The sequence below is a fragment of the Lactuca saligna genome, chromosome 4 (genome assembly GCF_052625555.1).
Source record: "Lactuca saligna cultivar CGN05327 chromosome 4, ASM5262555v1, whole genome shotgun sequence".
NCBI lineage: Eukaryota > Viridiplantae > Streptophyta > Magnoliopsida > Asterales > Asteraceae > Lactuca > Lactuca saligna.
The window spans coordinates 24,583,943-24,595,938 of record NC_136420.1 but is presented as its reverse complement, the minus strand read 5'-3'; the positions used below and the strand labels follow the sequence as shown (position 1 = coordinate 24,595,938).

General features: G+C 35.1%; 3 protein-coding genes across 4 annotated transcripts; 1 reads left to right on the top strand and 2 right to left on the bottom strand.

The window, feature by feature from the left end:
- Nucleotides 1–227: 227 nt before the first annotated feature.
- Nucleotides 228–2,499, bottom strand: LOC145041400 (F-box/FBD/LRR-repeat protein At1g13570-like). Of its 2 annotated transcripts, none has more exons than XM_078989457.1 (5): nt 2,226–2,499; nt 1,203–1,834; nt 1,015–1,125; nt 779–928; nt 228–696 (listed from the first exon to the last, which is right to left on the bottom strand). In XM_078989457.1, exons 2-5 carry the CDS (start codon nt 1,800–1,802, stop codon nt 394–396), a joined length of 1,164 nt encoding a protein of 387 aa, XP_078845583.1. In that variant the 5' UTR covers nt 1,803–1,834; nt 2,226–2,499; the 3' UTR covers nt 228–393. The 2 variants fall into 2 exon arrangements, with proteins under 2 accessions (XP_078845583.1, XP_078845582.1); XM_078989456.1 differs by having other exon boundaries at nt 2,316–2,499.
- A 250-nt stretch (nt 2,500–2,749) lies between these two features.
- On the top strand, nt 2,750–3,509 carry LOC145038354 (uncharacterized). Its single transcript, XM_078986742.1, has 2 exons — nt 2,750–2,938; nt 3,032–3,509. Exons 1-2 carry the CDS (start codon nt 2,819–2,821, stop codon nt 3,359–3,361), a joined length of 450 nt encoding a protein of 149 aa, XP_078842868.1. The 5' UTR covers nt 2,750–2,818; the 3' UTR covers nt 3,362–3,509.
- Nucleotides 3,510–4,075: 566 nt separating this feature from the next.
- On the bottom strand, nt 4,076–4,762 carry LOC145039384 (uncharacterized). Its single transcript, XM_078987447.1, has 2 exons — nt 4,373–4,762; nt 4,076–4,306 (listed from the first exon to the last, which is right to left on the bottom strand). The coding sequence occupies exons 1-2, from the start codon at nt 4,760–4,762 to the stop codon at nt 4,076–4,078; spliced, it is 621 nt and encodes a 206-aa protein (XP_078843573.1).
- Between the last annotated feature and the right edge of the window lie 7,234 nt (nt 4,763–11,996).

The window sequence follows — 11,996 nt, the reverse complement described above, 5'->3', positions numbered from 1 at the left end:
TATATATCACAAAATATATACTCCCTCCCTCCCTCCCTCCCTCTTTTTGTTTGTAGATTTTCAAAAAGATTCTTTATATTTATTGAATTGTTACAAATTGTGTTATATATTTTTTGTTACAATATTCAAGTTAATTGTGTGACCAATTTCAAATATTATATTCTTCTTTTACACTAAAGAGGTGCAACCAAATGAGATTTGGTGTTAGGTTGGAGATGTTATAATAATGAGCAAAAGACAAATGCATAAAGCAACAGTTATCATAATATTAACAATCAATCCACAAAAGACATTTAAACGAGTTCAAATAGACAATAAAGGCATTGTGCTTCAACAATCCTTAAACTTAACAAAGAAAACTAAAAGCCCAATTGCATCCACATATATAATTGTTTAGCGTTCAACAATGACATCCACTCCTAGTGATACACGTGGAAATGTTAATCGCAACAAATCTCGAAGAATCTTATTTTCTTGATCCACAGAAACATCTGAATTAAGCTTTATCCGTGCTTTCTTAAGCATAGGTGATTTAGCCATGATAAGTTTCACAAACTCCATTTCAGGAGCATAGTTATGGAAACTTGTTATCTCAAGTTCTTCAAGGCGATCCAACTTCATTCCCAAATAGTAGTCTTGAAGATCAAGCAAGCCCTTGCAAGTTTCTTCACCACACAGCATATGGATCCAACACAGCTGATGAAAAAACATGTATTGTATATTTTTGTCAACAGAATTGTAGATCTATTGTTACTATGTATGTGATTGCATTATCTACCTCTATTTTTATCTTCTCCAAATTTGGGGAGCTTCTGATCACACTGAGAGCATTCGAAAGCTCATCTTGTTTCAGAAAACACAAATCAAGAAAAAGTATCCTCAAGTGGACTAGTGAAGTAGGGAGTTTCTGCATGCTGCCTTTAGCAAACTGCTTTAGCCAAATACCAAAACTAGAGTTAAAACACAATATTGTTGCATGAGATAAAAGCATCAAGTTCATTAAGTATTTATTACCTTGATAGAATACTTAGAGATTTTCAGAACCTGAACTGAAGGTAAACACTTGGATAGCTCAAGAAATGTACACTTGTTTCCTAGTGCAATAGAGTTGTTTTGAGATCCAATCTGCATCAATATAATTTGTAAAAAGGTTTTAACCAAAGGCACTTTCGTAAGTGGTTATATGGGACTTAATTAATTACCAGTATAAATTCCTCAAGTATTGGGCAATTGGTAAGTAATTGTTGAAGCGTCTTCACAGTGATGTTGACATTGCATAACTCGAGACTTCTCAAGGTAATAAATCCATTAAATTTTAATGGAAGCTCAATGACACAATGTGTGAGATGCAGGTGTTCTAGTCCGTGTAATGAAAAGAACACAGAGGGTAGCTTGTAGCGCTTAAAAAATAATAACTTCATGACGTCATTTGACCAAAACTTACAGATTAGTTTCTTGATATTTTTGCTTTTTGAAAGATGGAGTATTATTTGGTCAATCTCATCATCAATTTTTGTATTGATATTAACAGAGATACTGAATTCTAATACTGGACCATTGTGTAGCATCAAAACATGGAAGATGGCATTGACAAACTTATATCTCTTAATTTCTTTGCTACTTGGTGAGGTATTCAAGTACTTGTCATCAAATACAAGTTTAGGCATTCCCTTCCAGCAATGCCTCCATTTCCGAGACAAAATGCTTGTCTTCAATGCATCTTGGATTGGCATATGAGTCAGAATTTTTTCAATTGTGTCTTGAGGAAGATCGCTAATTCTATCCTGACTCTTGCCTTTCATTTCTTCTTTTGATGACTTGACTTTCTCAAACGCTGCAAAACCAAATAGATTTTCTTTCTTAATTTTATACATATCTAACACAATATTAAAGGGAAAAAAGACCACTGAATTCAAACAATTTATTGGTTTTTTGAAAAATACTTAAAAAGCTGGTGTTTACCGAACATTTTTTTAATTTATTGACTTTTTGAAAAAAATTTGAAATTTGAAAAGCACTCCCAAACACTCCTTTATTTTCTATATATTCCACTGAATATTATAATACTTTCCTGAAACCGAACCTAACAAAAACATTGCCTCCGTATTGAATCGAACCCAAATGATGTGCTTTATACTTAGATAACCTAGTTCATGCCCCAATTGGATCGAACCCATCTAAATGAAGAACAAATGGATACCCAGAAAAATCAATTGGATTCTTACCTAAAGGAACGTTGGCTTGATTTGGTAGGAGAATGGCTGACAAAAGTTTGACTAGCAATTCCGAAAACGATGAACGACTAGTAGACTTACCTAACAGAATGTTGAAGTCAGAACTGATATCACTGAAGTCGCTCTACGCTGATAAAATCGCTACCGAGATCACACTAAACTTTTGAAATCGGAACTGAAATCACCGGCGGTTGAGCTACGGCATGGAAGAGAGAGTGAGGACTCATCGTCTGTGAGAGTGTGAGGAGGGCAGCGGTGCAGGATGACTTCAAATTTATTTTTCAGTTTTAGAAAGTTTATAGGAAAACTACAATAAAGTCCCTAAATATTGCCCGTATAATCGATTTAGCCCTTATTTTTTTTTTTTTTTGCAATTTAATCCTAAATACCTGTAAACGTAATCAAAACGAGATATTTAATAGGTTAGCTGGTATCTAACTGATGTGGCAGCTTACGTGGAAGTCATCATGTGAAATAACATCCTACGTGCCATTTAAGAGGGCTAACTCATTGAATCGAGCTCGTCTTCTTCAATCTCCAGTCAAAGGAGCGAACGATTAGGGCAAATTGGCAACAGGAAATCGATGTCGAGTTCGTCAAGCACCAACATCAGAACGTGCTATTGTGGAGATACGGTTGGGATGTGGACATCATGGACTCGAAAGAATCCAGGTCGGAGGTTTTTTGGTTGCCCAAATTACATGGTATAGAATCTTCAAAACTCACTCAAATTCTTCTAATCCTCTAAATTTCCTATTTTTCTATGTTAAAAACATGCATCTTGCTATGTTATGTAGGATGAAGAGAAGGACTGTGGGTATTTTCGTTGGATTGACCCACCACTATTGAATAAGTGGTATAAAGAAAGAATGTATGAGTTAGGAGCTGTTGCTAATGGGGGTGTAGCTATTCCTTTTAATAACCCTGTTAATGAAGGTGAAATACCTGTTGATGGCCCTATTGCCCCTGTGAATGTTGATGTCCCTATTGCCCCTGCGAATGCTCTTGAACCTGATAATCAAATTGCAATGTGTGACAATACACATGTGCCTAGTAATGAATTTGGATTCTGCAAGTGGATGATGGTTTGTTTTGTTTGTTTCATTGTAGGGATGATGTATGGTTAGTTTAGTGTAAGTTGTAGGGTATTATGGTATGGTAGGGATGATGTAATCTTTTGGTTTGTTATCATCATGATGTAATAGATAAATTTTGATGTAATAGTTTAATGTTTCGGTTAATGAAATGGCAATATGTTATTATGGTTTGCATAAATGGTGTACACTAGACAAATATAACCATGATTTAACAATTGGTGTTGAATTTGGGACTAAAATGATCACCATTGACAACAAACCAATAAAGCTCCAAATCTGGGACACAGTTTGTCTCCTTCTTTTCTTCTATACCTTATTCTCTTGTTACATTTATTATAAAAAGAAATCTTAAAAAAATCTCTTCTTTTTTCTTTATATATTTGTTAGGATGGTCAAGAATCATTTAGATCAATAACAAGATCTTACTACAGAGGTGTTGCTGGTGCCCTTCTTGGTTTGCATAAATGGTGTACACTTGACAAATATAACCATATTAAGGGCATTCACAATGTTTCAATGTGGCTAAAATAATTAAACAACAAACTCCAATATGTCATTACCAACCATGTTAAGGGCATTCACAATGTTTCAATGTGTTTACAAAAGATGTACAAAATATGGTTATCAGTAATTTAAGGGCATTCACAAAAGATATACAAAAGTAGCATTCACAAAAGATGCACAAAAGTAGCATTCACAAAAAATGTACCAAAATACCCTTACTACCCTTAACACCCTAACACCCTAATCCAACTCCAATGGTGAATTTGAAGAAGTCCCAACACATCCCATCTTCTTCAGCTTGGTTTTAACAATCCTCTCAGAGGGCCTTCTTTTTTTCACAATCCTAAGGTGTACTGGTAATTCATGGGTGTCATTAATGCCTTCTTCTTCTTCCTCACTTTCTGGTTGTGTCTCAAGGATATTTTCTTCATCCCCATCTTGTGTCTCTGTCTGAGGTGGATACTCCTCTTCCTATAAAACATCAAGCAATTAATAACATAAACGAATGTAAACATTAAGGTAATATAGAGGGTTTACCATAGACATAGGAAGAACTTGTTCAATAGTGTCATTGTAATCATTGAGTTGTTTCATATGTGAATCTGTCAGACTAAGTGACTTTTTAATTTCTTCAGTTGAATACCGTGATTGTTTCAAATCTTGCATTGCCTTCCATAAATGGACTAAATATTTTTCAGGAATAGTGTCATCCTCAACTTCAGCCACTCCACCACCTTCAACTTCAGCCACTCCACCAACTTCAGCCACTCCACCACCTCTGTTAGCCACTACATCACCTGTGTTACCCACTGCACCACCTCTGTTACCCCCTCTACCACCTCTACTACCCCTTGCACCACCTCTACTACCTCTGACACCACCTCTAGTCCAATGACTGATATCAGGATCCAATCTTGGTCTACCCATTTTTTTCTTGGGTTTGGGTTCTGGTGTGACCTTGGGATTCTTACAGGATGCCTTGTTATGACCCCTTTGAAGACAATTTTTGCATTGGACAGTCCTTCCTTTTCCTGTAACCTTCATCTTATTTTGGGAATATTTGTCTTGAGATTCAGTGGCATGCCTCTTTCTTTTCAGAGTTGGTCTCCCTGGCATTCTTCTAGCTAAAGGGGGTAGAGGCTTTATGTATGATGTTCTAGGCCATAAATTTCTACCATTCACAGGTAGTATATTGTTTGCATATATGGCCTTGAACCTGTCCACATGAAACCACTCACTTATGAAATGAACAGGATCTTGTCCAGTGAATAATATTGCACACTGTGCATGTACACATGGAATTCCTGAGATATCCCAAAGCCTACAGCTGCACACTCTGCTTTGTAAGTTAACCACGTACCCTTCTAATCCATTCCTGGCTTCAAAAATAGATGGTCCACTTGGATTCACATTCCAATTCCTACAATGGCATTACTAAATGAAATCATAACAATGAAATTAGAATAATGATAACAAGGAACAATAAAAATGCTAAGACAAACCTCAAATCCTCTCCAAACTTGTTCATTTTTTTGATAGCAGCTGGACAAACCACTGATTCCCACTTTTCTGCCTTTTGTAACATATGGTAGAACCTATCCATCATGTACAACCTAATTTCTTCAAACATTGCTAGAAGGGGTTTCTTTCTAGCATCCAATATGATGGCGTTGAAGCACTCTGCAATGCCATTTTCAACTGCCTCACATGCTACATCAGTCCTAAAAAATGCCCTGCACCATGTGTGAGGATCTCTTGCGATCAAATGTTCATAAGCATTTGGATTAACCTCTTTTATATCATCCATTTTCCTGAGAAATTCACTCTCTACAGTTGATAAGGAAGCTACCCAGAACATATTCTTGAACTCCACTCCAGAATAGGTCTTCCTAAAGTTAGCATATATGTGTCTTGCACACTGTCTATGCTCCACATTTGGTAGGACTTCGTTGGTTGCTTCAAGCAATCCCTACAATTTAATGAATACATAAACATATAAGATGATGTTAAGGAAAAATCATAAATATGCAAAGAAATTACAAACCTTATGTTGATCAGAAATTACAGTAAACCCTCCTCCATCTAGCAGATTAAGATCCTCTGTGAGCAGTTCCAAAAACCATTTCCAATTAGCTTTGTTTTCAATGTCAACAACTGCCCAAGCAATTGGATAAACTTGGTTGTTTGCATCCCTCCCTATTGATGTGAGTAATTCTCCTTTACATGTCCCTTTCAAGAAAGATCCATCTAGACCAATTACCCTACGGCACCCTATTTTCCAACCTTCCTTGATTGCTTTAAAAGCATCCTTACATCCTGTGAAAGTATGTTGTTTCATCTGGATTTACAGTGACACCAACTTGGACAGTGCTACCAGGATTTGACCTTAGTAACTCATGGCAATAGTCCCACACCCTAGCATAATGTTCTGTAAGTTTACCATCTATAATGGTCATTGCTCTACACCTTGTTCTGTAAGCCTTAGACCAAGATACACCACAATGAAATTTGGTCCTAATTATTGATTGCATCTCCTTACACTTCAAGTTAGGTTTCATTATCAACTCCTTCAAAAAGTGTCTTGCTAGCCATATGGGACTCAGTAAATTTGAAATATTGAAATTTCTAACACATTTGTGCTCATCGACTAAGGTTTTAATCTGAAAAGACCTTTCTTGAGTCATCCATGAAGCATGAACTCTGAATGGGCAGGGTTGAGACTTCATCTTAGAACCACATTTGGCAGTTAATCTCACAGTGTCACACTTCGCAAATTTAATGTTATACCCTGACTTAATAGCATAATTAGTGAGACATTGTTGCAACTGATGTGGTGATTCATACCTTTCACCAAGAAGGGGCTTCATCTTATTCCACTTAACTGATGGGTCGTGAATGGGGAAGCCTGCACCAACCGCATCTCCCAAATCAAGATCATTAGCCCCTGCTGTGTCATCGATTTCCTCTTCCGAACCAAACCCTTCTTCATCTTCATCAACTAAGTCATTGTCTTCATCGGCTTCATTATCTTCATAATCAGAACTGAAGTTAAGGAAAGCATCCTTGCATCTCTCTTTACCCTGTGTCTTGAAATCATCTTCTTCCAGTTCCACATCTATGTGCTCAGTATTGAGCACCTCGTCATCATCTTCGTATTCTTCAGAGTCGTATTCTTCAGATGACTCATGGCGAACTTCTTCTGATTCGACAACCATTGGGTTTTACCTTCGTTTCTCTCAGTAAAACCTTACTTATTTCGTGTATCACTTTGTAAAAACCCTATCTTTTTCTCTCAATCGATTTACCAGACGTCGAATGCAGTGGAAATGGAAGGGTAAAACTCACTTGTACACGTAAGGTGGGATACCGGCTAACCTATTAAATATCTCGATAGTGAAATATACATTACAGTCCCACCTAAGCTTAGGTACTAAACTTCTAAAATATATCGTTTTAACATGCTAGATATACCCGGTTTGGTTTCACTTGGTAAATATATCATCCTCCACAACATTTGTTTCTTTCATTAACGTTTTACCATCCCTGTTTTCTTTCCTCAATTATCGTTTATTACTTCACTTAAGTGAACATTACTAAACCCTAAACCTAAACCCTAAACCCTAAATTTAAACCCTAAACCCTAAACCTAAACCCTAAACCTAAACCCTAAACCCTAAATCTAAACCCTAAACCCTAAACCCTAAATCCTAAACCCTAAACCTAAACACTAAACCCTAAATCTAAACCTGAAACCCTAAACCCTAAACCTAAACCTAAACCCTAAACCCTAAACCCTAAATCTAAACCCTAAACTCTAAACCCTAAACCCTATTGTGTCGATCTTGAAGTATTAATCGTGAATCCATTAACCGCAATCTTTATATAGTAAAACAATGTATTTTCAAGAGGTTTAGTACCTAAGTTTAGATGGGGCTGCAATGTATATTCTCTTTTCCATATATATATATATATATATATATATATATATATATATATATATATATATATATATATATATATATATATATGAATTTTATGTTGGAATGACTCAACATAAGGAAATTCATATATATATTACACATTATTCATTGTATAATGTTTCAAATTTATCAACTTAATACTTGAATGCCATGCAACACAAGAATACTCATAAGCTCTGAGAATATATTGGATTCGATTATTCTTGTGTTTCACTTTGCATGTTTTGACTTCCAGAATAACTAGGTCATTCTTCCGAATGACTAAGTTATTTAAACCATCCACAATCGATAATACGTTGGAAGTAGGTATTAAGGCAAGACTGTCATGAAGTTGGTTTGTAGATGTCCAAGGTATTGGACATAGCGAGAGTTTCTACAACATTCATGAGTACTCATAAGTTCTGAGTATTGGATTCAACCCACGCTCATTTAAATCACTTCATGGATTTTATCACAAGTGATCATGAGACGATAATATATTATATTCTTCAAACCTAGAGATATGAGTTGGTTATACATTGATTGCACGAAAACGCATTGGTAACTCGATGTTATAAAACGTGCCTTTGTGTATGATTCGACAAGTAGTAGAACAAGTATATGAGTCAAAGTTTATCCATTCCTAAGTGCTTGTCCAAGCCTGGACTGATTTTATTTATTCAATTAGCCAGTCATCATAAATCGGAAATCGGAAAACAGCAAATGGACAGAGAGAATGATTATAATCCATGTCTCAGTCCATATGATATATAGAATGGAGGAATATATGATCCCTTATCTAATGGACAAGTCATTTGACTAGATCAGAGTTCGACAACGGCTTTAAGAGTTACAATTGCTAGTCGTGTCTTGGAGTCATACACAATAATAGTTTTAAACTTATCAAAGTGGGAGACTGTTGGATTAGTGTCTAAGCCAATAACTATTATTGGTATGAATTCGACCCGACTTGGCATGGTCCATTTGGGTTGCATGGCATCGGAACTATTAGATAGACAAAATGAGAAAAAGGATACTAGTGATTTATATTAATATATTATAAGTTCTAATATATTAATTTGAAATCATATTATTTAATTAGTATCGATCAAGAATTAATTTAGAATTAATTTAGTGATCAAAAGGAACTAATTAAATACGAACACTTATGTTGATATATATATATATATATATATATATATATATATATATATATATATATATATATATATGTTGATGGGTTTTAGTCATAAGAACATCATATGTGCTCATACAAACCCTAATGCTTGGATCTAGGTTTCTCTATTGTACATGCAATTTATCCAAGACTATAAACCCTAGATCTAGTATATGATAATCAATACAACATATAATTAGGGTTTAGATCATACCTTGATTGTTATGTAGCAATAACAATCTCAAATCCTCCTTGTAATGACTTTAGAAAGCTTAGAGTCACAAATGTCACTCCTCTAATGGTTCACAAACACCAAGAGCAAGAGGATGAAGAAGAAGGAGAGTGGAGGCTGCCCAAAATCGTCCAAAACCCTAGAGAACAAGTTCACCACGTTTTTGGGGCATAAGGGTTCTATATATAGTGAGGCTATTAGGGTTATCTAACAAGGAAACCCTAATTTGGATGCTTAAGCCCTAAGCAACCCATGGACTCCTTTCCTTAAAGGCCTTGGACGATTTCCAATGGGTTTCCCCATAGAATTCATCCAACCTTATTTAATAAGGTAATCCATAGCCCAATTGCAATTATCTTATAATTACAATTCCAGTCCCTTAAGTTTAATTAATCTCTTTTAGTCACAAACTTAATTCTTATTAATTCTTGACTAATATTAATTAAACAATATGATTTCTCCTTTAATATATTATTCCCATAATATATTAATAAATCATATTTAATCCTTTCTCTCCATAATTCATCCTATCAAGTTGCTTTGGTGAAGGCAACCCAAAAGGACCATGCACCATCCGGTCAAGTTCATACCAACAGTCTCCCACTTTGATAAGTCTAATAACTATTCCGCGTATGACTTCAGATCCTGATCTGCAATCGTAGCTTTCCAAAGCCGTTGTCAACTCTGATCCTATCAGATACGCGTGTCCTTTAGATAAGGGATCATATATTCCTCCATTCTACATATCGTATAAGACATGATTTCTAATCATTCTCTCTGTACCATTTCTCGACTTCTGATTTATGGCGACTAACTAATGGAACAAATCAAATTAGCCCTAGCCCGGCCGAGCATTTACGTTTTTCATCACTAAATCATCGAGGGGCCCAAAGATATCGCTTTTATCCTACTTTGGATAAAAGGAACAGATAAACTTTGATTCAATGCTCGCTTGCACTCACTCACCAAATCACACACAACAATATGTTTTATGACACCAAGTTACTGGTGCGTTTACATATTATCAATGTGCAACCGATTTGCAAGATACAACTCACACATCTCGTTTTCAAGAATATAAGGTATTATCGTCTCACCAATCACTTGTGATTCAATTCATGGAGTGATCCAAGTGAGCGTGGGTTTAATCCAATGCTCAAATCATATTCATAAGCACTCATGAACGTTGCAAAAAACATTTGCTTATGTCTAATACTCTTTAGACAGTCCACACACCAATTCATGACAGTTTTCATTCATACCTACTTCCAACATATGAACGACTTTGGCCCGTTCGAATAATTTGACTGTTCCAAACCAATTAAATTATTCAGGAAGTCAAAACATGTAAAGTGAAACACAAGAATAATACTAATCCCATATGGCCTCAAAACTTTGAGCATAAATAAAACACCTTTTATTTATCACCATATCGATTACTCATTATTTGTTGTTTCGGGTAATCAACTTTTTACTTGAATTGTTACACTTGTCCCATGCTCTTATCATGCACACAATGTTTACTTATGGTTCTTACTTTGTGAAATAAATCAAATGAACACATTTCCAATCATACTCATTTCACAACTCCAAATCCTTTTTCATAAGTGAAAGAATATCAAATTCTTGCCACTTATAGAATATGTTAGATTCTAACATTTTATGCAATGATCCTTTTCGTAATGTCATAGCACAAAAACTCACAAAGACTATTGCCAACGATATTACAAAGTCCTCTATCGGAGATTGTTACAATACAATTCCTTAGATATGATGTGTCTCACTCAAAGTACATTCCTTTGAACATTCTTTTGCATAAAAGTTTCTAATCTAGACATAGATTTTCAATATTCAATTCCCAATATGGACACATTTGCATATTTTCCATATGACAACTCATTCTTAATAGAATCTTATCTATTCATAATAATGTCGATATGTTCCATCCAATGCTATACTTCCAACTACTCACAAGTGACCAATCTTCGGTGAACTTTGGATTGTCCTTTGATAGTTGTTTAATTATCTTAGTCAGCGCCGATTCTTATCCTTTTCCCTCTAAATGCGCTATACATCTGGAAAATTTTAGAATGGTCAAATATTATAGCATTTGCAATCGATCCTAAACCCGAAGCGTATGGGACATGATGCATAATGTCTTACATAAAGATTTGATACTTTATTAATCTTCTGCCATAATATTTTATGTGCTATGTTCTCAAAATTCGAATTATGAAGAGGAATGCCGTAATCATAATCGAATTTTTAAGAACGCACTATGTTTCCTTGGCTAAATTATTAACATTTCACAACCTACGCCTTTAGATTTGAAATGAAGCATAATATTCTCTCCCTTAATTATAGCAAAACAACCTTACAACCCTTACGACTTTGCAAGGTGTAACTCTTGTTTTTCTATAATTAATATTGCTAACTTGCAATACTTTCCTTAATAATCATAGAATCATAAAATTTATGCTCCCACTATCATGATGATTATTATAAACATAACACTTATGCTCCCACTAGCTTTAACATGTATTCAGAAACAGCTTAACTTTCAGAAAAACAATGCCTATTGAATTTCTTTAAGTTCATATTTCTAATACCCAATGCTTTGATAATCTTTTATCAAGGCTTCTTGAACTTATACACCTTTGTCTTGGATAGCTTATATGTGTGTCTAACCAACTCAGACTAATTGTCAAATCTCACAATTCGAATCATGGAAAGGGATACCGTAATCATAATCGAATTCGAGAATACAATTTCACAATTACTATCTTCTTAAAA

Coding starts and splice junctions, on each gene's coding strand:
- LOC145038354 (XM_078986742.1), top strand. CDS start 2,819: ATGTCGAGTTCGTCAAGCACCAACATCAGAACGTGCTATTGTGGAGAT. Junction 2,939..3,031: donor TTGGTTGCCCAAATTACATG/GTATAGAATCTT, acceptor TATGTTATGTAG/GATGAAGAGAAGGACTGTGG.
- LOC145039384 (XM_078987447.1), bottom strand. CDS start 4,762: ATGGGTAGACCAAGATTGGATCCTGATATCAGTCATTGGACTAGAGGT. Junction 4,307..4,372: donor AAGTTCTTCCTATGTCTATG/GTAAACCCTCTA, acceptor GATGTTTTATAG/GAAGAGGAGTATCCACCTCA.
- LOC145041400 (XM_078989457.1), bottom strand. CDS start 1,802: ATGAAAGGCAAGAGTCAGGATAGAATTAGCGATCTTCCTCAAGACACA. Junction 1,126..1,202: donor TACTTGAGGAATTTATACTG/GTAATTAATTAA, acceptor ATATTGATGCAG/ATTGGATCTCAAAACAACTC. Junction 697..778: donor TGGAGAAGATAAAAATAGAG/GTAGATAATGCA, acceptor TTTTTTCATCAG/CTGTGTTGGATCCATATGCT.